The sequence below is a fragment of the Galeopterus variegatus genome, unplaced genomic scaffold, assembly GCF_000696425.1.
Source record: "Galeopterus variegatus unplaced genomic scaffold, G_variegatus-3.0.2 Scaffold21, whole genome shotgun sequence".
Classification (NCBI taxonomy): Eukaryota; Metazoa; Chordata; class Mammalia; order Dermoptera; family Cynocephalidae; genus Galeopterus; species Galeopterus variegatus.
Window position 1 is genome coordinate 1,474,170 of NW_007726132.1, and position 21,309 is coordinate 1,495,478.

General features: G+C 43.6%; 1 protein-coding gene across 1 annotated transcript in view; it reads left to right on the top strand.

The window, feature by feature from the left end:
- Positions 1-20,835, top strand: part of XG (Xg blood group) — a 41,010-nt gene extending 20,175 nt beyond the window's left edge. The window contains exons 3-10 of the mRNA XM_008568103.1: positions 885-908; positions 4,288-4,350; positions 8,788-8,850; positions 11,676-11,744; positions 14,078-14,125; positions 16,074-16,118; positions 17,601-17,636; positions 20,251-20,835. Of these exons, the coding sequence (XP_008566325.1) occupies positions 885-908; positions 4,288-4,350; positions 8,788-8,850; positions 11,676-11,744; positions 14,078-14,125; positions 16,074-16,118; positions 17,601-17,636; positions 20,251-20,405 (503 nt within the window). The 3' untranslated portion in view covers positions 20,406-20,835. The remainder of the gene's footprint in view (positions 1-884; positions 909-4,287; positions 4,351-8,787; positions 8,851-11,675; positions 11,745-14,077; positions 14,126-16,073; positions 16,119-17,600; positions 17,637-20,250) is intronic.
- Positions 20,836-21,309: the final 474 nt, after the last annotated feature.

Sequence of the window (21,309 nt, forward strand, 5' to 3'; positions counted from 1 at the left end):
CTCGGAAGTTTAAAGTCCAGGCAACACTTCTGGTGACGGTCTTGGTGGTGGCATCAGTGACAGGAGGGTATCACCTTGTGAAATGGTGGAGTAGAAAGAGAGAGAGTAACCTCTTCCTTCAGTCTCTTCTTTTAAAGCCCTCAGAACCGCACCCCTGACCACCATTATTAATCCATTCACTACTGCACGGTCCTACAATCCAATCACCTCTTCAAGGCTCCACCTTTCAATGACCATAATAGGATTTCCCACCCTCTTAATAGTCACAATGGGGGCCAAGTTTCTGATACATAAAACTTGGGGGACACAATTCAAGCTTCACGGAGTTTGGGGTGGGTCTAAGTCAATCCACTCCAAATGCTGACCTCATAGTGTCATGACTGCTTGTGTGACTGTGGATGTCCCCATTTGCACACTCTCTGACACTGGTGGGCATTCAATAAATGTTTGCTGAATTAATAAAATGAATTAATGAGAGAAAGTGAGGGGAGGCATCATTCCAGAAGCAGGGAACCTCTGTCTGTCTTTCCTTTTGCTTCTTCTACCACCATGGACCGCAGCTCTGCAGACACGAGGCTCACCTCGCTAATGCACGTGGCGACAGGTGCATGCCCAGCTGGGCTGGATGCTCTTGGCTATGTTGACCTACCTGTGGATACCCACACATGCCCAAGGCAGACTGCTGAGCACAGGTTTAGAGGGTGCTTCCTTTTTGTTTTTCCCCAAATACTAAATGCAATTTGTGTTCATATCACTTATTTATTTATTTATTTGTGCTTTGTCATTTTCTTTTTATTTTTCACTGGGCCTTTCTTGGTGCTGCTGATACATCTTGGATACTTACTGAATTTATTTTCTCCCTCTTTTTTTTTTTTTTTTCACAGAACCCACCAAGAAGCCAAACTCAGGTGAGTGACTCTGGCTGAGCACAACAGAAACAACAGCCTTGAACCAATGTTTTTGAAGGGATGGATGAGGATGTTTTACAGGGTTGTGGAGTGCACCAACAAGGTGCAAGAAATGAACCACTGAGCAGATGTTAAAAGCAAACTGTAGTCATTACAGAAATGTGAATGCAAACCACAGTGAGATAATGCTTCACACCCACTAAGATGGTGTATTAGTCCATTTCTGTTGCTTATAATATAATACATGGGACTGGGTAACTTGTAAGAAAATGGAATTTATTGCTTACAGTTTTGGAGGCTGGGAAGTCCACAGTCTGGGGAACACATTCGGTGAGGGTCTTCTTTGGTGGTGGCTTTACATCAATGCAGGGGTCTCACATGGCAGAAATGGTGGAGCAGAGAGAGAGAGTAACTTGTCATGTGCTCTCCTTCTAAAGCCCTCAAAACGACACCCCTGACCACCATTATTAACCCATTCACTACTGCATCGTCCTACAATCCAATCACCTCTTCAAGGCCCCACCGTTCAACCACCATAATAGGACTTCCCACCCTCTTAACAGTCACAGTGGGGGCTAAGCTTTAGTGTATGGACTTTGGGGGACACATTTCGATCAACACACAGCAGACAGCTAAAATCCAAAAATGAAAAATAGGTGGTGGGAGGGTGTGGGGGAATTGGAACCCTTCTACACTGCTGTGGGGGCAGAGCATGGTGCAGCTACTGTAGAAAAATGGTGTGGCAGTTCCTCAGAAAGTTAAACACAGGACCCAGCAATTCCACTTCGAGGTCTGTGCCCCAAAGAATTGGAAACAGGTGTCCAAAGAAAAACGTTTACATGAATGTTCACAGCAGCACCATTCATAATAGACAAAATGTGGAAACAACCCATGTCCATCAACTAAGTGCATAAACAAAATGTGGTCTACCCATATGGTAGGATATTATTTAGCCTTGAAAAATGAAGGACTGACACCTGCTGCCAAGTGGATGGACCTCAAAGACGTTGTGCTGAGTGAGAGAAGAAAGTTACAAAAGTCCACAGAGTGTATGTTTTCATTTATAGAAAAGATCCAGAATAGGCAAATCCATGGGGACAGAAAGTGAAGGTCTCCTTTTGGGGTGAAGAAAATGTTCTAGAACTAGAGGTGGTCTTTTTTCAGTATTGTGCGTGCAGAAAATGCCCTGAATTGTTCACTTTAAAAGAGTTAATTTTATGTTATGTGAATTTCACCTCAATTAATTTTTTTTTTAATTTTTAAAGATAGCCTTTGTTCCTCCTCTGCCCCCCAACAATGCTTCAGTCCACACCTGGGGGTGATGGCGGACTTCGTATGAATAATGTTCTGCTGTGTTATAGCCTCTATGTGTGTCCCTATAGCCACGTGGTTCTCTCCCAGTGGAGAGGACAGGACTAAATTGTCAGGTCATGTCACTACAGAAAATGAAGGAAAGAGACCAACTCGACATAGTCAAGCTTAGGACAATTGGTTTTTCTCGTGAATAATGCATAATTAAACTTCAACCTCATGTAATCCTTAAAAACAAACTCCAGGTGGCTTATAAACCAAAATGTGAACAGGAACGCTTTAATGTATTTTGGAAATATAGAAGAAAAGGTTATAAAGACTATGTTAAATAAAATGTAAAAAGCACAGTGTCTTTAAAATGGGTAAGTCAGAATATGCCTAAGTTTTTAAAATAGTAATAATTACTCTTGACTGCAGATACTCCAAAATTAAAAAGATACGTTGCTGGTTGAGAGAGGCTACTTGCCCCATATATAACCAGTAGGGGTTTAGTATATAAAATATATAGATAGCTCCTACCAAAAACCAAACAAAAAAAACCCGACAAACAAGGGTTAAAAGAAGGAGAGTCTGTCTGTGAAGCATCTCAAAAGAGACATGTATTACAAAAAATATGGTGAAGGTCACATGCATTTAAACCATTGTTTAAACAATTGGTCTTAATAATAAAGGCCATGTATAAGTCACATCATACCCCGTAAATATATACAATTATTATTTGTCAATGAAAAGTAAAATTAAAAACCAAAAGGCCCATTAAAGTTCTGGCAATGACGATCTGAAAAAGCCAAAGATCTCACAAATTGCTGGTGGCATTATAACATGGTTCAGAGACTTGAAGAGGGGTGGCTAGTTAGCTCAGTTAGTTAGAGCCCAGGCTTATCACACCAAGGTCACGGGTTCAGATCCCCTGACTGCCCAGCTGCAAAAAAAAAAAAAAAAAAAAAAAAAAAAAAAAAAAAAGAGCCCAGGCTTATCACACCAAGGTCACGGGTTCAGATCCCCTGACTGCCCAGCTGCAAAAAAAAAAAAAAAAAAAAAGAAAAGAAAAGAAAAGACTGAGACATTTGGGGACATTTGAATATGATAACATAACATATCCCCTGCAATTCTGCTTTCAGGGTAGACAGCGGTGAAAACTCACCCACATGGTCACAAGCAGAAAAGCATGCCAGTGAAAGCTGATTGTAGCATTGTTTGCAAAAGAAAAAAGGATGTTAAATGTTCAATGAGATCATTGTGGGAAACTTAGGTGATGGAGGTGTTGAGAAGATAGTTATGGCACCAGTATAAATGCATCTCAAAGATATAATAAACAGTTTTAAAAAAAGAAACAGGTAGAATCAGGGTTATCTATTTAAACACGCAACATAGGCAACTGTATATTGATGATGGATATGTACGTGTGTGGTAGATGTTTTAAAAATCATTTAGAGAGGCACCTGCCCACTCTAGAATAGGATTTGAGTCCTTTTCTCTGGAAAAGAGGTTGGTGAGTCTGCATCTACTATTTGGAAAAGAAAAAAAATAGTCGCAAATAGCATGAAATACAATTTCTTCTTGGTTGTATGTTTTCTCTGATTTTATTTTTAACTGAGAGCATATCATTTGTTTAAGCTAATAGTGCTTAAAAGGCTAGGAAGCTAATGAGCTTGGAAGTGAGAGCACTTTCACATTGATAGCAGGGTTTTTGGTATGACCATCAGAACACCCATCAGGACTGCGGGTAAATTTATTCTTCAGCCGTTCTTAAATTTCCCTTTGGGGTACTTGCCACTATAATTGCAGGCAACAGCACCGTTTTTTTTTTTTTTTTTTTTTTTTTTTAATAAAGAAAATTAGCTTTTAGGAACAAGAGTGAAACTTTAAAAAAAAATAGGTTTTGAGGTTTCACGTCTAGTGGCTAAGTAATTTTTTAGCCAGACAATGATAGTCTGTGAACACACTGTGAGCGGACGTGTGAAGAAAACATAAAATTAATCATCATATTGATGTGCTTGTTTTATAGGCTGCTCCAGAGAGAAGGATGTTTTTCTTGTCTAAAAGCGCAATGTCCTTTTCTCTGCAGATATCTACCCAAAGCCGAAGCCACCTTATCACCCACAGCCTGGAAATCCAGACAACAGTGGAAGTAAGGCTTCTGACCTTTCAGATTCCTTTCAAATTCGGTTTGAGGCAGTTTGCCTTTTATTTACTCGCCGTGCTAGCTTGGCTGCTTTTGAAATACGTATATAATACCCCCCTGGCCAGGCATTGAGTTCCATTCCTAACGAGCAGGTAGCAAGGAGGTTGGATCGATACCAACAATTTCATTCTCTCTTTGCTGTGACACCTGAAAACTATGTACTGAAAGGACAATTCCCACTGTTGTCACAGAAAACAAATAAGACTGGAAGACAAGATTGTTTTCTAATGTGTTTTCAGTGTTCCAAATAAGGTTGGTTTTCCCATTCAAAAACACCCACCTGAGTTGTGTGTTTTATATCATTTAGTCTTAGTTTCTCCACTTTTCCAAAACATCGGCAGACGCTTCTTTCATGGCCACTGAGGAACAGGCAACTCAACAGTCACAACAACAAAGAACACTGGCTGTTCAACAACCCTGAAAACTTAAAATTTAGCCAGAGCAGCATGACTCCAGCTAAGTTGTGAGACTTCTGGAAGCTTCCTGGAAGCTAGTTCTGGCTTTGAACAGCTCAACAGTGTGCTCAGTCTGTCCCAACATGCCACTTTCACACGAACAGAAATTCATTTTCTCATACAAGAAGTCGTTAAAAATAAGACTAAGACCCAACAAAGATGATACCAAATTGAAAAGCAACACGTCACGTTAACCGTGTTAGTTAATTTTTCCTGGATTTTTTCCTTTGTGTTATTAACATCTCCAATCCTGTCAACTTCTCTCACATACTGTCCTGGTCTTTTAAAAATTATTGTCCCATAGAGCTTGGATGTTCTGCAAAACACTAGTGGAAATTCTTCATGGAAAGTGATTCCTGCTCAAATCTATCTGGGGAACTCTGGGTTAAACCAATTGCTCTGGACTTCCCTGTGTGGACTGCCAGAGCTTTAAATGCTAACCATCCTTTAACGTGAGTCATCCTGAGTTTGGGCACTTAGCACTTCCCAAACCTGAGTGACTCATGACCCCGAGGGACAGGGGAGGCTCAAGCTTGGGAGGTGACCCTCTGTGACTCAGAGCTGGATCTTCTGATTCACGCCACAGTTAGGAAGAATGTTGCTTTCTGGTTTTGGTTTCAGGCTGTGCCTAAATCCAGCTGTGGGATTCCTTTAGAATGTCAGTACTGAATTATTCATTTGCATGGGACGTGAGACCCTAGAGTATTTGATGCAGAAAAGAAGCAAATTCAGCATACACACCCAGAGAAGAGGAAAAATAAAGTCAGACAGAACTTAATTACAGCCATCCCCTTATCTGCAGGGGATAGGTCCTAAGAACCCCCATGGAATCCTGAAACCATGGAGAGTACCAAACCCTATATATACACATATATTGTGTTTTTTTCCTATACATATACACCTATGAGAAAGCTTAATTTATAAATTAGGTATAAAAAGAGATTAACAGCAATAACTAATAATAAAACAGCAATTATAACAATACACCATAAGAAAATTAAGGTAAGGTTTCCTTGAACACAAATGCTGAGATACCAGGACAGTTGATTTGATGACCCAGACCACTACCAAGTGATTAATGGGCAGGCAGTGTATACAGCACAGATCTGCTGAATGAAGGAATGATTCACATCGGGGGCAGATGGAGAGAGATGGTGCAAGGTTTCAACATGCTAAACTTATGAATTATTTATTTCTAGAATTTTCAGTATAATAGTTTTTTGAATTGCAGTTGGCCACCAGTAACTACAGTAAAACCTCAGATAAGGAGGTCTACTGTATGAATACTGTGATGTAGGAACAGAACTGCACGCTAAACTGTGTGCTTGACCCAGGCTAGACCAAACCAGCTCAGGCTAGCCCAAACTCCACTATACGTACCTTGAGAAGGAAGAAAAGTCCTGGAAGGCAGCGTGAAAACTCCCTTCAAGTCAGGGTGTTCTGGAACATTCTGTTGGACAATGAAGGCGATTGCTGATGGGCTACATAGAGAAAGGCCCTGCAGGTGGAATGTTCTAGGACTTTCCACGTTCTCTATCTGCCCTCAGTGACTGGCGTCTTCAAAGCCCCAGAGGTGTCCCTCCCTTAGAATTAGATTCAGGGGAACCTCAGATTCTTTTCTGCCTGTGTCGTCTTGGATTCAGTTCATTTTTCATGGCTTCTCCTGGGGGTCCTGTTATACTTTTCAGCCCTCCTGTTAACTTTCCTCTTCCTATCTGTGCCTGTCCCCCTGGAGAGACCCCAGTATTAGTCTGATTCTCTCATCTGACCCCAGCACTTGCATCCATGCTGTTTTGAAAGTAATAAGGAGAGGATTCTGCTTAATGAAAGCTGTCATGGGCTGAATTGTGTCCCCCAGAATTCACTGGTTGAAGTTCTAACTCTCAGGAACTCAGACTGTGGCAGTGTTTGGAAACAGGGTCTTTAAAGAGGTGATTAAGGTAAAATGAGGTCACTAGGGTGGGTCTTAATCCAACAGGACTGCTGTCCTCATAAGAAGAGGAGATTAGGACACAGACACACACAGTGGGACAACCATGTGAGGACACAGGGAGAAGACAGGGTCTACAAGCCAAAGAGAGAGGACTCAGGAGGAACCAGCCCTGCCACACCTTGATCTCAGACTTTCAGCCACACCTTTATCTCAGGCTTCCAACCTCCAGGACTATGAGAGAATAAATGTCTGCTCTTTAAGCCACCCAGGCTGTGGTATTAATATGTCATTGACCAGATGGGCTCAACAAACCTAGCTGTACAGGAGGCAGGAAAATCAAGGCATTTAGTTTTCAGCTTACAAAGTAGAGCAAAGTGGTTATAAAGGGGCTGGTAGTGTCCGCTCCAGTGTCTACTGTACTGTGTCTCTCTGGGGTTTGCAATAAACCTTTCTAACCTTCCTGCTGATCCCACAGAAACAACAGGTACTTCTCGAAAAACTCCCACACTTTGAATTTCATGATTGTTATGGGCCGAATTGTGTCCCCTGCAAATTCGTATGCTCAAACACTCAGCCCCAGTACCTCAGACTGCGATGGTATTTGGAGATGAGGTCTTTAAAGAGATGATTAAGGTAAAATGAGGTCACTAGGGTGGAACTTAATCCAATAGGACTGGTGTCCTTATAAAAACAAATTAGGACACAGACATGCACTGAGGGATGACCATGCGAAGTCATAGGGAGAAGTCGGCATCTACAGGCCAGGGAGAGAGACCTCTCAGGAGAAACCCAGGAATCTGGGCAAATAGAGGTGCTGGCTGTGGGTGAAGAAGAGAGAGCTCACAGGGGACGAAGGTTTGGGCAAGCAGTGAGTGACGTCGAAGTGAGGCACCCAGAGCCACCCTGAGCCAAGTCATATATGCAGCACATGAGCTCTGGGTCTGTGCGTCCTGCCTCATGAACCAAAGCTCACAAGTGTCCTGTCTGGATTTCTTTGTCTGGTCCCCGAGGCTCTGCCATCTCCCACACTTGTATCATCTTAATGACATCAGAGGAGAGTCTCTTTTAAGAAGTGAGAAGCACATGTGCTCAGCATGGACTTCTAGTGTCCTGAGATGTCTGTCTTGGAGAAGGACTTTGAGCACAGAGTCCTTGCATTTTGCCCCAAATTAATGTCATTTCTCTCTTAATCAAACACAGAGAGCACCTTCCAGATGCCGTGAGTGGCAGGTCATGGAAACATAAATCCAGTTTCCAGTCCTGCTGCACAAAGCAACAGAGATACAGACCAGATGTTGCACAAAAAGCTTGCATTGATTGATTTATTTCAGCTGTTTAAATAGGGTCAAAGGACACTTAAGCTAAGAGAAGAGGAATGAGTTGATACTTTGCCAAGCAACAAATGGGTTTTTCAAATATGTACGGAGTGTGTAAAGTGACAGATAGGCAGTGGAAAGGAAATACTGGCAGAAGTATATCATGTGCAAAGGTCCTGGGGCGGGAAGCTCATGGTAAGTTTGAAGGGTGGGCAAAGGGCATTGCAGGAAACCTTTTTTTTTTTTAAAATTTAAATGAAAGAATACTTGCAACCAAGGTGGACTATATAACAAACTATAAAAGATATGATTTCTTTTTGTAATATTGGTGACTGACTTTTGTAAACAGTTCTGGCATTTGTAATATCCCTAAACATTGAAACATCCACAGCACAGTATCTACCCTATTAATTTCAGGGATCCATGGACTTCTTGCCATAAGAACCAGGGAAGTACCTTCTGGGAATGAACATGATTTTTTTTTTAAACTTTATTCTTTCAGGCATTAATGCAAATGTTGGTTGCACAATTAACAGGCTCTACAAAAACTATGAGCATCAGACATAAATATACCATAATATCTTTTTAAAAATTTTTGTGTGTATTTCGGTATTCTTATGTAGAGATCGTTCATGCATGAAAGATGTCATTATTATGACACCAAGTTATTTTCCAACAGATATCTACCCAAGGCCAAAACCCCACCCTCACCCGCAGCCTGGAAATCCTGGCAATAGTGGAGGTAAACGTAATGAACGTTAAGATCTATTTCAGCAGTGTTTGCATGCAACTTTTATATTTAATGACGTAAAACTCTAACTTTGATGGTGAAATGCCAATTGCTTTTGAAAGGCACAGAGGTGATTTTGCAAGTTCTGCTACCAACCAGCTCCTGAGGTTTCAGTATGTTGATGGCAAATATATTTTATTTATTTTATTTTATTTTTTTTCGGCATAATTGACTGAAAGTACAATTCACTTGAGGACGTTTCACGTTATGATGGAGGAAGACACTCATTTCTTTGTGCTTTGTTGGTTTTCGTTTTGAGTGTCCTGTTGATTTTTGATTTCATTTTCAAGAGCTATTTGGGGTCACTGTGCCTGTGTTCGTAAAGCATCTCCTGTCTCAGTGTTGGAAATCGAGTCTCACCATGGATCGATGAGCAGACCATTCAGGAAAGGGATGGCGGTCCTTTAAGGTGGAAGAGACTCTATGACTCTACTGCTGGGCAAATGTGTGAGGACATTTGCAGGGATGCTAGTGAAAGCTAAAATACACCTGGTGTCCTTCCTATCTGCTTTGGCAGTCAGGATTTGCCCTGACTCCAATTCTCTCTGTCTCTGGATGTTGCTTGGATGCTGTTGCTTTTCTAGGGTCCGATGCACTCATCACAATACTCAACTAACCAACCTTCGGATGTGCCCAGATGCCATTTCCTTCAGGTCTTGTAACTAATGATTTGTGCTCTTTCTTCAGAAAACATGCTGCCCCCTTTTCCCACCTCCCCACCTCTTGCAAATCTCCGTCTCCAAGAATGGACCTCCTTATGCAAAACTTAGGTCCCTGTCCACCCACCTGTCTCCAGCCACCCGTCCTCTACGTTCCTCTGCTCTGTCTGAAACATTTGATATTTTCATATACACACTGCCACACAATGCTGTCAGCTTATTTCTTTAATGATAGTGAGAATTTCACCCAGGCGTGGAGGTTTGTCCGCCATTAAATGCTACGTCGCCATTTCCAGAAGCTATACCAGGAGCCGGGTGGGTAAAGATCTGTCCCATGATTAGTGCCAGAGTCCAAACGGGCAAACAGTTCATTCAGCAATGTAGGACTAGCCCTTAAATCTCTTTGTCAGGGTACAGAACTTCAAATCCATTTGCCCTCCACCCCTGAAGGCTCGTTGTCTTCTGATCCCCAGCATGCATCCAGCAAAACATGAATTAAGGGTGTTTATCTGGGATGCTTCCCACTCAAAGATGTTTTAGTTCAGCAGGTGCAATAGATCTCTTGAACTCCACAGAGCCTTGCATTTAATCTACTAGGTACTACTATGTCTTTGGCCTCACAGGTTTGTTCTACTGCAGGACACGTGTGTCCCCAGAGCTCTGGAGAGGCTTTGCTGAGGCTTTGGCATGATCCACACCAAAGCAAAGCAGAACAACCATGCTCTGCCTTTTGCATTTCACAGTTTAAATACACCCCACCAGCATGTTTTTTCATCCTGGACTGACAGTGGTACATGTCTTCAAGGTTTCTTAGAGACATACAAAGACCAAATTATCTTCATTAGACCAAGCTTGGAGATAAAAGAGTCTGAGACTGAATAATCAGATTCACAAACCATGAGAAGGTCACCTTGTATTTCATTAGGGCCCCAGTAGCTCAGACTATGACACATGCCATGAGAAGGCAGGGGGGCAGGTGAATTCCCCAGAAAGAACTTTGTCAGGGGACCAAAGGATATCTTAGGAAATGAGGCTTGGAAATCAGCGTTGGCAGGTTATTGAGAAAGCTCTGGCCAAGCAGGTGGGACGATGCCCTTGCAGGAGCATGTCTGGCTCTTGAGGAGGAAAGACGGTCTCACACCTCAAACAGAATAGAGCAGGAATGAAGGGACTGATGTGTATAACTCTCTGAGGGTTGGTAGTGCCTGTGGAGGACTTTTAAACTCTGAACTCTCTAGGACTTGCCTTCCTGAGTCCTGGCACTGGGGTGCCGAGAGAGACGGGGACTGGGGCTGTGGCAGACAGGGACTCGAAAGGAAAGAAGGAGAAGGGGTTGTGGGCATCCAGGGAGCTGAGATCGTGGCCAGGGAATTAGCCAAGGCTGGGGGCAGGAGGGTGCATATGTTGAAGGAGAAACTTCAGAAGGAGGTGCTGGTTGATGCAGCAGAAGAGGTGTCAGGACAGGACGTCTCTCCTTCCGGGCTCTCCTTCCAGCCTCCCACAGGGATGTGGGTTTTATTTTGCATATGAAGAGGGTCCAGGGCAGATGACTGGCCAGGGAGGAAGGCAGGGCCAGACGGGGCTGTGGTGGGAGGTGATGTTGGCTCTGTCCAGGGTGCAGGTGGTTATAACAAGGGGTTGAGCAGGAAGAAAGGCCAGGACGGAGTAGAGAGCATGGGACACGCAAAGGCCCATGAGCTGGGAGCAGCCGGGGCCTTCCAGGAATAGAGTAAAGGCAGGGGATTGAGAGAGGGGGCACTTTGAGGGAGAGGGGTCCAGGCCCCATGTCGACACCAGATCTTGAGCTTTATCTCAGCCCTGAGGAAGGCTTTGGGCAGGAGATACCTTGGGGAGATGTGCAGACACCCACAACATGAGGTCCCCTTGCAGGCTGATCTGTTCTCAAAACACACGTCCCCGGGGCAGCACGGACAGCCCACCCTTTCTGCCTCCAGGACACCTGGAATTTGGTTCCTGGTGTCCGTGAACACCCTGGAATGAGCCAGCTGGGGCAGAACACTCTTCTATGTAAACTGCCTGCGGTCCCTAACAAGGACATGGGTTAGAAGCAGGTCTTTGGGGAGGACATGACAGAATGGGGTGTGCTCCGCTCTGCAGGTTACTATAACGATGTGGACCGTGATGATGGACGCTACCCGCCCAGGCCCAAGCCCAGGCCACCTGCAGGTATGTGTGGGGCTGCTCTGGCCATGTGGCTTTGCCCAGAGGGGGTGGTCTGGGCATAGTCGGCAGAGGGCAGAAGGTGGGATGATGCTGGTGACGGCAGAGAAGTTCCCATGGCTGCATCTGGGGTGTGTGGTCTGTGGACCTGTCCATGTCATGAGGTTAGGGACGAAACAGAAGCTGGAAATGGGACAGATGAACCTAAAGATTCCATTAAAAAATTTGTGGCCATTTCCCTATAAACTTACATAGGTGTGAGGGTGTGTTATGCATGTGTATAGACATGTCTTTATATATGTGCATCTTTTCAATCTTTATGTGTGTGTATACATTTATATATATATATAAGTATACTTTTATATACTCTTATGTATATAAACATCTTTATATACGTGTATTGACATGTCTTCATATATTTATACATACTTATAAATCTTTAAGTGTCTGTAGATACCTTTATATATATGTCTCTATATATCTATGTGTATATATTTTTATATATTCTTTGGTATATAAACATATTTATGTATGCATGTTTATAGACAAGTCTGTATATATGCACACTTATAAATCTTTATATGTGTGTGTATATATACACCTTTATACGAGGGTTCTTTATAACGTTCGTGGAAAGATCTATATTATCTTTTAATTTTATTTTTCCACAGACTTTTTGAAGTACCTTTGTGTACATACATATTTATATCACTATATATACATATTTATATATGTGTATATATTTGTGCATATATATATATCTTTATATATGTACATACCAGTCTTTTTTTTTCTTTCTTTGTGACTGGTAAGGGGATCGGAACCCTTGGCTTGGTGTCACCCGCACCACGCTCAGCCAGTGAGCGCACTGGCCATCCCTATATAGGATCCGAACCTGTGGCCTCGGCACTCCCAGCACCACTGCGCTCCCAGTGCCGCGCTCTCTGGAGTGAGCCAGGGGTTGGGCCCTATCAGTCTTTATATATATACATATAACCTTTATTTATGTGCATATATATTTTATATGTGTGTGCATGCATACCTTTATATATACAGGAATATATACCTTTATATATGCATGTATATATCATTATATTTATAAGGATCCTTGTGCTTTTTATATATGTATATAAATAATTTTATATATATTTTATGTATTTGTGTTATAAATACAAGCATACTTCCAAAAGTTCATGAAAAAACTGAATTAAAAGAAAATGCAAATTCTTCCGTGAACTATTTAAAGATTTTGTACACCTTTATATATACAGTATATAAAGTACATACCTTTATATATGAATATCTTTATATGTCTATGTCTACCTTTATATATGTATGTATATATTAACATATGTGTATATAAATGTCTTTTGTATACATTGCTATGTGTATATATTTCATGTGTGTATATACATACCATTTATACACACACATATATTAAACCTTTATATATGTACATGTATTTCTTCATATATGTGTATATTTATATGTTTTTATATATACATAACATATATACTTTTAGGTGTGTGTGTGTATATATACAGATTAAGATATGTATGCATATCTTTATACACACAGATTACATATAAAACTTTATGTATAACTTTTGGGATAAAGTTTCCATTATAATTGGAGCTTGAATGCCTACAAAGAATCTTTCATATACAAATAAATATACAGACAATAGGAGACAGAGAGACATGCAGTGCTGAAGTGTGTAGCATTCATAGCTTTATTTTCAAGCACGAGAGGTTTCTAGTCTGTATATTTCTATTTTATTTTCAAAGAGGTACAGGACTTGTCCCTGATACCTTGCAAAAGTGGACAAGCAGGTTGTGTCAGGAAATCTTTTCCATGATGCTTACATGCAATAAATAAATCTCTTTGTCTTGGAATTTATTGCAATAGTGATCAGAAAAAAAAATAGTTCTTAATAAAGGGGAATTAAGAGCATTTATGTTTGGATTCATCTGTGGGGTCGTCCCTGTTATCCAGGCAATTGTGGATTGGAGTGGCTGATCCCACTAAAGTTCCCCTGTAGGAGGCATGGGAGCATGTGTTTGGAGACCTTGGGGTAAATGTTTCTTCTGTGAGGACAAAGAACTTTTGATAGAGAGAGCTCAGGTTTGGTGCGAGTTTCCCCATGCAGAAGATGTAATATTGGAGGGCCACCCTCAGTGGTGTTCTGGTGGCCATAGGGTGGGGGGTCTCTTGAGGGTGACTGGTTCGTACGGCTTTGGTGCCATGACCAGAGAGCCAGACACGCAGACAGTCGCCTGCTGGAAACCCCACGTTCAGCTGTCTGGATGTTTCCCAACTCCACTTTTTCTCTCCAACAGGAGGAGGCGGCGGCTACCCTAATTACGATGGCTACGGAAACAGTCATGGTATTTCCAGACCTGGGTGCAGGGTGGTGGCCATAGAGGTGGGAGAGGGTAGCATTTTTATGACTCCCAGCTGCATTCCACCCTATGCCTTCTAGCTGGGGGTCTTGGGTGAGTGGAGCTCTCTTGCTGGTGCCCGGTCTTCTGATCTCTCTCCATTCTGGGTTGTCCTGTTTCTGTTCTCTAGGAACCCAGGTGCAGTGACACACACACACATGCACACATGCATGCACACACGCACACACACACACACACATGCATGTGCATTCACGTGCACGCCTTTGTTTAGGTGGAAGCAACAGAGCAAAGGACCACAAGACTACTTAGAGATTTATTTATTAGATATCCCACATCCCCACAGCATGAGAATGATGCATGCATGGTTACTCCATGCATGGTTGTCTGAAAATTCACCTTCGGTGAAAGGTGCGGAGCCTTTCTGGAGCGTGTTCTCTCGTTCTTTGCCATAGTCATAAGTTAGCAGGAAACGAATCATCCCGTGGCTCCTGGGAGCCCTGGCTAGTTTCCTGCTTTCCCAGGAAATCAGGGAGGGGTTCCCATCACGTCGTCTGGCTCCCCACGTGGATTAAAGTTCACCAGTCAGGAGGCCGTTTCATCCCTCAGGCCTCAGGCCTCAGTACCAGAGCCAGGTACAAACAGCAGCTGGGCAAGGCCCATCTGGAGCTCATGAGCTACATCCCAGCTTTGGGTTTGGGGGCACAGGTTTTAATTTCCAGTCTGCCTGTGCAGAAGACCACCCCCTCCTATCCCTGTCTGGACCTCCCAGCTCTCTGGCCCTGAATGCGACAAGGGTATGCATCTGCCTTTGGATTAGCACTGAGGTGTTTGGGTTTTGGCCAGGGCAGTTGGGGGAGACACCCAGCTTCTCCCTGAAGGTGGTAAAACGTGTTCAGCGTGTTCCTGCCTCATGCAGAGTGCCGAGGGAAAGCATGAACCCTAAGTCTGTCCTCCTGCCTGATTATGGGGTGAAAATGTTTCAATCATCTTTTCTAAATGCTGGAGGGTTGAATACCCACTGTATGAGTCTGCTCAGGGCTGACATAACAAAGTCCCACACCCTGGGCAGCTTAAACAAGAGACATTTATTCTCTCCCAGTCCTGGAGGCTGGAAGTCTGAGATCCAGGCGTGGCAGGGCTGGTTTCTCCTGAGTCCTCTCTCCTCGGCTTGTAGACGGCGTCTTCTCCCTGAATCCTCACATGGTCGTCCCTCTGTGCATGTCTGTGTCCTAATCTCCTCTTATAAGGACACGAGTCCTATTTGATTAGGGCCCACCCTAATGACCTCATTTTACCTTAATCACCTCTTTAAAGACCTTGTTTCCAAATACCATCACATTCTGAGGTCCTGGGGGCTAGAGTTTCAACCTATGATTTTGGGGAGGGGGAGCATGATTCAGCCCCTGCCACTCACCATCCTTTTCGACGAGGCACTTATTAAATTATTCCTCGTATTTAAATAATACCCACACAAATTGTTCCACTTCAAAATCAGTGCCAAGCATTTTATTTTTTTAACTTCAAGACTGTCTTTGGAAATTGCTCTCAAGACATAAGAAGGAGCAGAGAAATCTCTTTTGCTGTTCGTGTGCTATGGCTGCTGTGTATTGCCTGTGTTTTCATACCATTGTTTTTTCTACCCACATTGGATGTGGTTTGCATTTGACTCCAAAGAAAATGCGTTTGCTTGTCAAAGTTGGGATCACAGCTTTTGGGGGTTGTGCCTCAGTTGCCAGCCTGCTCAGGGTCTCTGTGGGGTCAGACGCGACCTCGCTCAACAGTTCCCCTTTCCACACACCTGGAGAGCCTAGCTGGTGTCTCCACCACCTTTCATGGCATCCTCCTTCAGATTTGCCTGCTTGCTTCCTTCTGTGAGATCACACAGACTTCCAGAGGGTTATCCTGCATTTCATGGCTCTTTTCTACTCTGCAGGTAGAGGGGGCTATAGACCCGACTCTCGCTATGGAAATACTTATGGTAAAGGAATTCCGTCCTACAGGGTGTGTGAGGAGACACTCTCCATCCACGGGGAACTAATACCCAGCTGGGCACCAGTGGGGAGCTGGTGCTATTGTCTCCTGAATGGCAACTGATTGGCCTCTAACGCATGTGCTGACAGAGAGGTCTTGCATGCCTTCCTGCCTTATTTTCTTGAAGGGAATAATAGTCCACTTACGGGTGTCACTGTGTGCGCACAGGTGTGTGACTGTGCATGTGTGTGCATGCATGTATGCCTGTGTGTTTGTACACAGGAGTGCCAGTGAATATTGTGTGTGGACACATCTATGCATGTGTTCGTGTGTGTGCATGCACACATGTATGCAAATTTTGTGTGACTGTGTGTATGTAGATTGTGTGTTTGTGTGCACATGCATATGGGTTGCTTGTGTATGTGTGCATGTGTATGTTTGCATGTGTGCACTTGTGTTACATTTGTGTGTGCCTGTGTGTGCATGCATGTGTTTGTGCACATGGATTCTGTGTGCGTGCTCACATGCATGTTGTTTATATCTACACATATGTTTGTGTGTGCACCCATGTATATTCATGTGCGTGAGTTATGCACGTGTGCACAGGTATGCTTGTGTTACATTTATATGTGCAGGTTGTACATGTATGTGCATTAAATATGTACTTATTGGTGTATGCATGCACCTGTGTTTATGTGAATATGTGCATGTGTGTGGACATGTGCATGTGGGTGTGTGCTTGTGTTGCATGATTGCACATGGATTTCATGTATTCATGAACATATGCAAGTGTGCACATAAACATGCACATGTGTGCATGTGTGCTCAATGATGTGTGCACATTTATAAGTGTTTGCACTCTCTGATGTGCATGCATACATGCATGCATGTGCTTGTGTGTACATGCTCGTGTGTGCATGTATGAGTTCTGTACATGCATGCATTTGTGCATGAGCACACACGTGTGCATGTGTTTCATGTGTGTGGATATGTACATATGTGAATGTGTGCAAATGTGTTGAGAGTAAATCTTTTCTGCCTGCATGTTGCATGTACATGTGCATGTTGCACACATGTTTTTGTGTTGCATGTGTGTATATACATTCATGGGTGAGCACACACATGTGCATGTTTGTGTGGTGTGTGTGTGTGTGCATATGTGCTCATGTATTTGCATGCATGTGTTGCACATGTATGTGTATGTGTGAATATTCCCCCACTCTGAACTCAAAAGCTGCATTCCTGTCTCCCCTCACTATCCCATATTCAACTAAGCACCATTGGAAAAGGCATGTGCATTCACATCCCCCCTTTCTCATGCTCACAGTCTGCCCTGTTCCCCCACTAGAATGCAAATTCTGTGCAAACAGGGACTTCCATGTGCTGTGCTCTCTGTCCCATCCCCAGCCTCTCCACAGTGCATGGCAATAGGAGGCACTGTATGAGATCTTCTGAATAAGCACACGAATGTGTCCTCTTCCCTTCACAGGTGGAGGTGGCCATTTAACCTATGACAACTCTCACGGTAAGCGTTGGACTAAGCCAGCCCCGAGCTTTCGAGAAGAGCACATGCTTGCTCATCACTGTTGGGAGGGTCAGCATGGGCTTCTGTTATTATTCCAACCTAACGGCATTCATGCAGCACTTGCTGCATTTTTGTGTGTGCAAAGAAACTTCTGGGCAAAAAAGCCTGACCTTCAGGAGAGCATGAATTGCATGGGAGTTCAGAGAAAGAGGAGGCAAAGGTTGGTCTTCAAGCTGGAAGATGCCTCTTAGTTTTCACTGCAAGGTTCTAAAGGATGGCTAGAGTTATATGACCTGTCGAGGTACCACGTTGACCCCCTTTTCTTTGATGAGTACTAAACTTGAAACCCAAGAAGGAGAGAAGAAAGAAGTTATGGCCGTCCTGCCCTGAAAAAGCCCCAAAGTGCACCGTCAGCCCCATTGCAGGTCAAAGAATGGAGCAGTTGGAGCCCAGCAGGCTGACTTTACATCATGCTGGGAGAATGGGTCCCAGTCTCTTAGGAATTTGGGCTGTCCCCTGCTCAAGTTTACACTGAGCTTGAGAGTAAGCCTGCTCCTGCAACCACAAGGCTTTTGTGAGTTGTCAATTTTGGGGGAGAAGAATGTGACTGAAGTTGCTTCTCATCCCAATATATACACACACAGTATCCACACTACTACTTGTTGGGCATGTGGGCGTATTTAGGAAAACCATGGATGCTTTTCTTCTCTTGGCCACAAGGTGGGGATGGGGGGGGGTGAAAAGAAAGATGCCCAAGAGATTGCAGTCAGGCCTGGCACATGGCTTTGTAGGACAAAACTGCTTCTTCTTGCAGCAATCAGAAAAAAAGAAAGACTGATCCTAGAAGAGTGTGGGGTAGGGGTAGGTAAAGCTTCCTAGAGGAAGCAATACCCAAGTCAATGCCCCAAATATGTGGGAGAGGTGTCCAGGAGAAGCACGAAGGGTCAAGAATGATAGTGTGTCAGGTGGAGCTGGGTATACACCTGGGAACACCAGAAGTGTGTGTGGTCAGGTAAACAGATGTGGAGTGTGCACTTTATAAAAACATCAAAAGAAAGATCCTGCCCCCATTTATACATATCCATAGAATGGATCAGAGGGAGCCCACGAAGGGTTAGGGAGACCAGCTTCAGGACCAGTTCAGTTCCCTACACTGGAAATGATGGGTTGAATTAGAGTCCAGGCAGTAATGGTGGGGAGAATAGGTCAGCTTGGAGAACCATTGGGTAGTTAGAAATGATTGCACTTGATTGACTTGCATGAGATGGCAGAGATGAAAGTGGTATGCATAAGCTAGCTATGCTGCGTAACAAAAGATTCCAAAACTTAGTGCTTTAAAACAACAGCCATTTATTACGATCACAGTTGAGTCAGCAATTTGAGCTCAACTTATCTGGGTGATGCTTCTGCTCTACCCTGGACTCCCTCCCTTGTCTGTGGTCAGCTGCAGGCTTGGTCGGCCACTTTGGTGATCTTGGCTGCATCTCCTCAGGTATTTGGGGTCGTAGGTGGAACAGCTCATTTCAGTCTTATGTGGATTCTCCCATCCCCCAAGGAGACCAGGCCAGGAGTGATCCCATGGGGGCTGGACAGGGTGCCAAGAGACAGAAGAGAAACGTGGCTGGGCTGAGAAGCAGCAAAGCTTCACTTCTGCTGCGTTCTGTGGGGCTCGACCCAGTCCGAAGACATGCCATGGGCAAGGGTGGTTGTTTCAAAAATCCATTGTCTATCTACCTACCTACCTACCTATCTGTCATCCATATCTACTTCCCTCTTTCATTTATCTATTTGTATCATTTATATCTATCATCTATCTAATCTGTCTGTATCTCTGTCTAACTATGCATCCAACCACACACAAGGGTACTTAAAAAGGTTGATGAAGAGATTTATATTATCCTTTTTTTTTTGTCCTTTTTGAGACCGGCCGCACCGCGCTCAGCCAGTGAGCGCTGTGAGCACACCGGTCATCCCTATATAGGATCCGAACCCACGGCAGGAGTGCTGCTGCGTTCCCAGCGCCGCACTCTCCCTAGTGCCCCACGGGCTCGGCCCAAATTTGACTAATTTTTAAAGATTCATATTAAATCACACATAGATGTCTTGTGAAGTAGAATGAAAGCTTTGTCCAATTTCACGCACCGGTCATCCCTATATGGGATCCGAACCCGCGGCGGGAGCGCTGTCCTCTCCCGAGTGCGCCACGGGCTTGGCCCTGTATTATCGTTTAATTCTATTTTTCCGTGAACTTTTGAACTATTTTTCCATGAGCTTCTATATATATATACTTTATTTTATATATATATGATACATTTTTTTTTTTGTATAAGAAAACATTCTATATCTAAAAAGGTACAAATCAATTGAATTCAACCCACAAACATTAAAACACAAGGGCCTCCTATGTGCACAGACTTGCCTTGGATGTCTTGGGGAGCGGGGGTAAGATGTGTCTCACACGCTTGGCTCCTTGTGGAAGCAGAATCATTTCCTAAGAGCTCTTCCCCACCATGGATTCGAGGAAATAGACGTTTTTAAAGTTATTTAAGAATAGACGTTTTCCCTGCTGCACATGTTTTTCTCAGGCGATCTTGCTTTTTCTCGACTCCTGCAGGAAACAAGGTAGCCGGAATCGTGTCTCCCATCGTGTCTGTGGTGGTAGCTTTGCTGGTGGGGGCAGCGGCCAGCTATTACAGATCAAACAGGAGGAGAAATTGTTTCAGGACCAATGGCAAGTGTCCCTTTAAGCATCGTTTTGCTAAAGAATAAATAAATAAATAAGTACTTTCTGGTGTCTTTCCCTAGCAATGTTATTTCTGGTTAAGTCCGATATAGATATCTTGGAAAATTAAGTGATTTTAAATTGAGGTGTAACATGGACACAGGAGACTGAGAGAAACCATCAGATGAGTTTTTAATGGAGAATGCTTACCCTTGTATGTATATTTTTAACCGTTTTTCTGATCTGCAAGATTTGGTTGGACTGCCAAGGATCTTAAATTGCTAACAGAGACTGGAAAATTATAAGCGTGACGGTTGCATTTGGCTAGCCTAATATGGCTTTGTTTTGTCTTGTGCTTAGTGGAATTTTAGTCAAAGCTGAGTCAGGAAAAATATCTGGGTTGAACCTGAAATTTTTGTGCACCACCCCCTGCCAAAAAAACCCCAAACCAACTGCAGAGCACTAAATAAACCTTTCTGTTGAATTCAGAGGCTGTACCCAGACCCTGGGGGGGAACAGGGGTCTGCTGTGGATTTCTGTGTCAATCTTGGGTCCAGATTTTCAGGTTTGAAAAACCACTCAGGCTAGCTCTATGGAGCAGGAATGCTCTGAAGACATCTCCAAAACCACATTCAGAGGGGGAGGGATGCTTTGTCCAGGAACAGAGATCCAATTGTCATCTCAGGGTCTCTTGAGGTTTGGTTGCCCACATCAGAATCTGTCTGGGGTTTGCTCTGGGGCCTCTTCCTCCCGACAGCTCCCTTGTGTGCCTGTGGAGAACCAGAAAGAGAACCTTTTCCAATGTTTTTATCTTTAGGATTTGTGTTTACTAAAAAAATCCTAAAACCTGCCCGCGGGCTCCCTCTGCTGGTTTGTGGGTGGTGCTGATCCACCTCCCTTTGGGGTGAGATTTTGTCTGAGAACACCCCACCCTGAAAGTTTTGGGGGGAA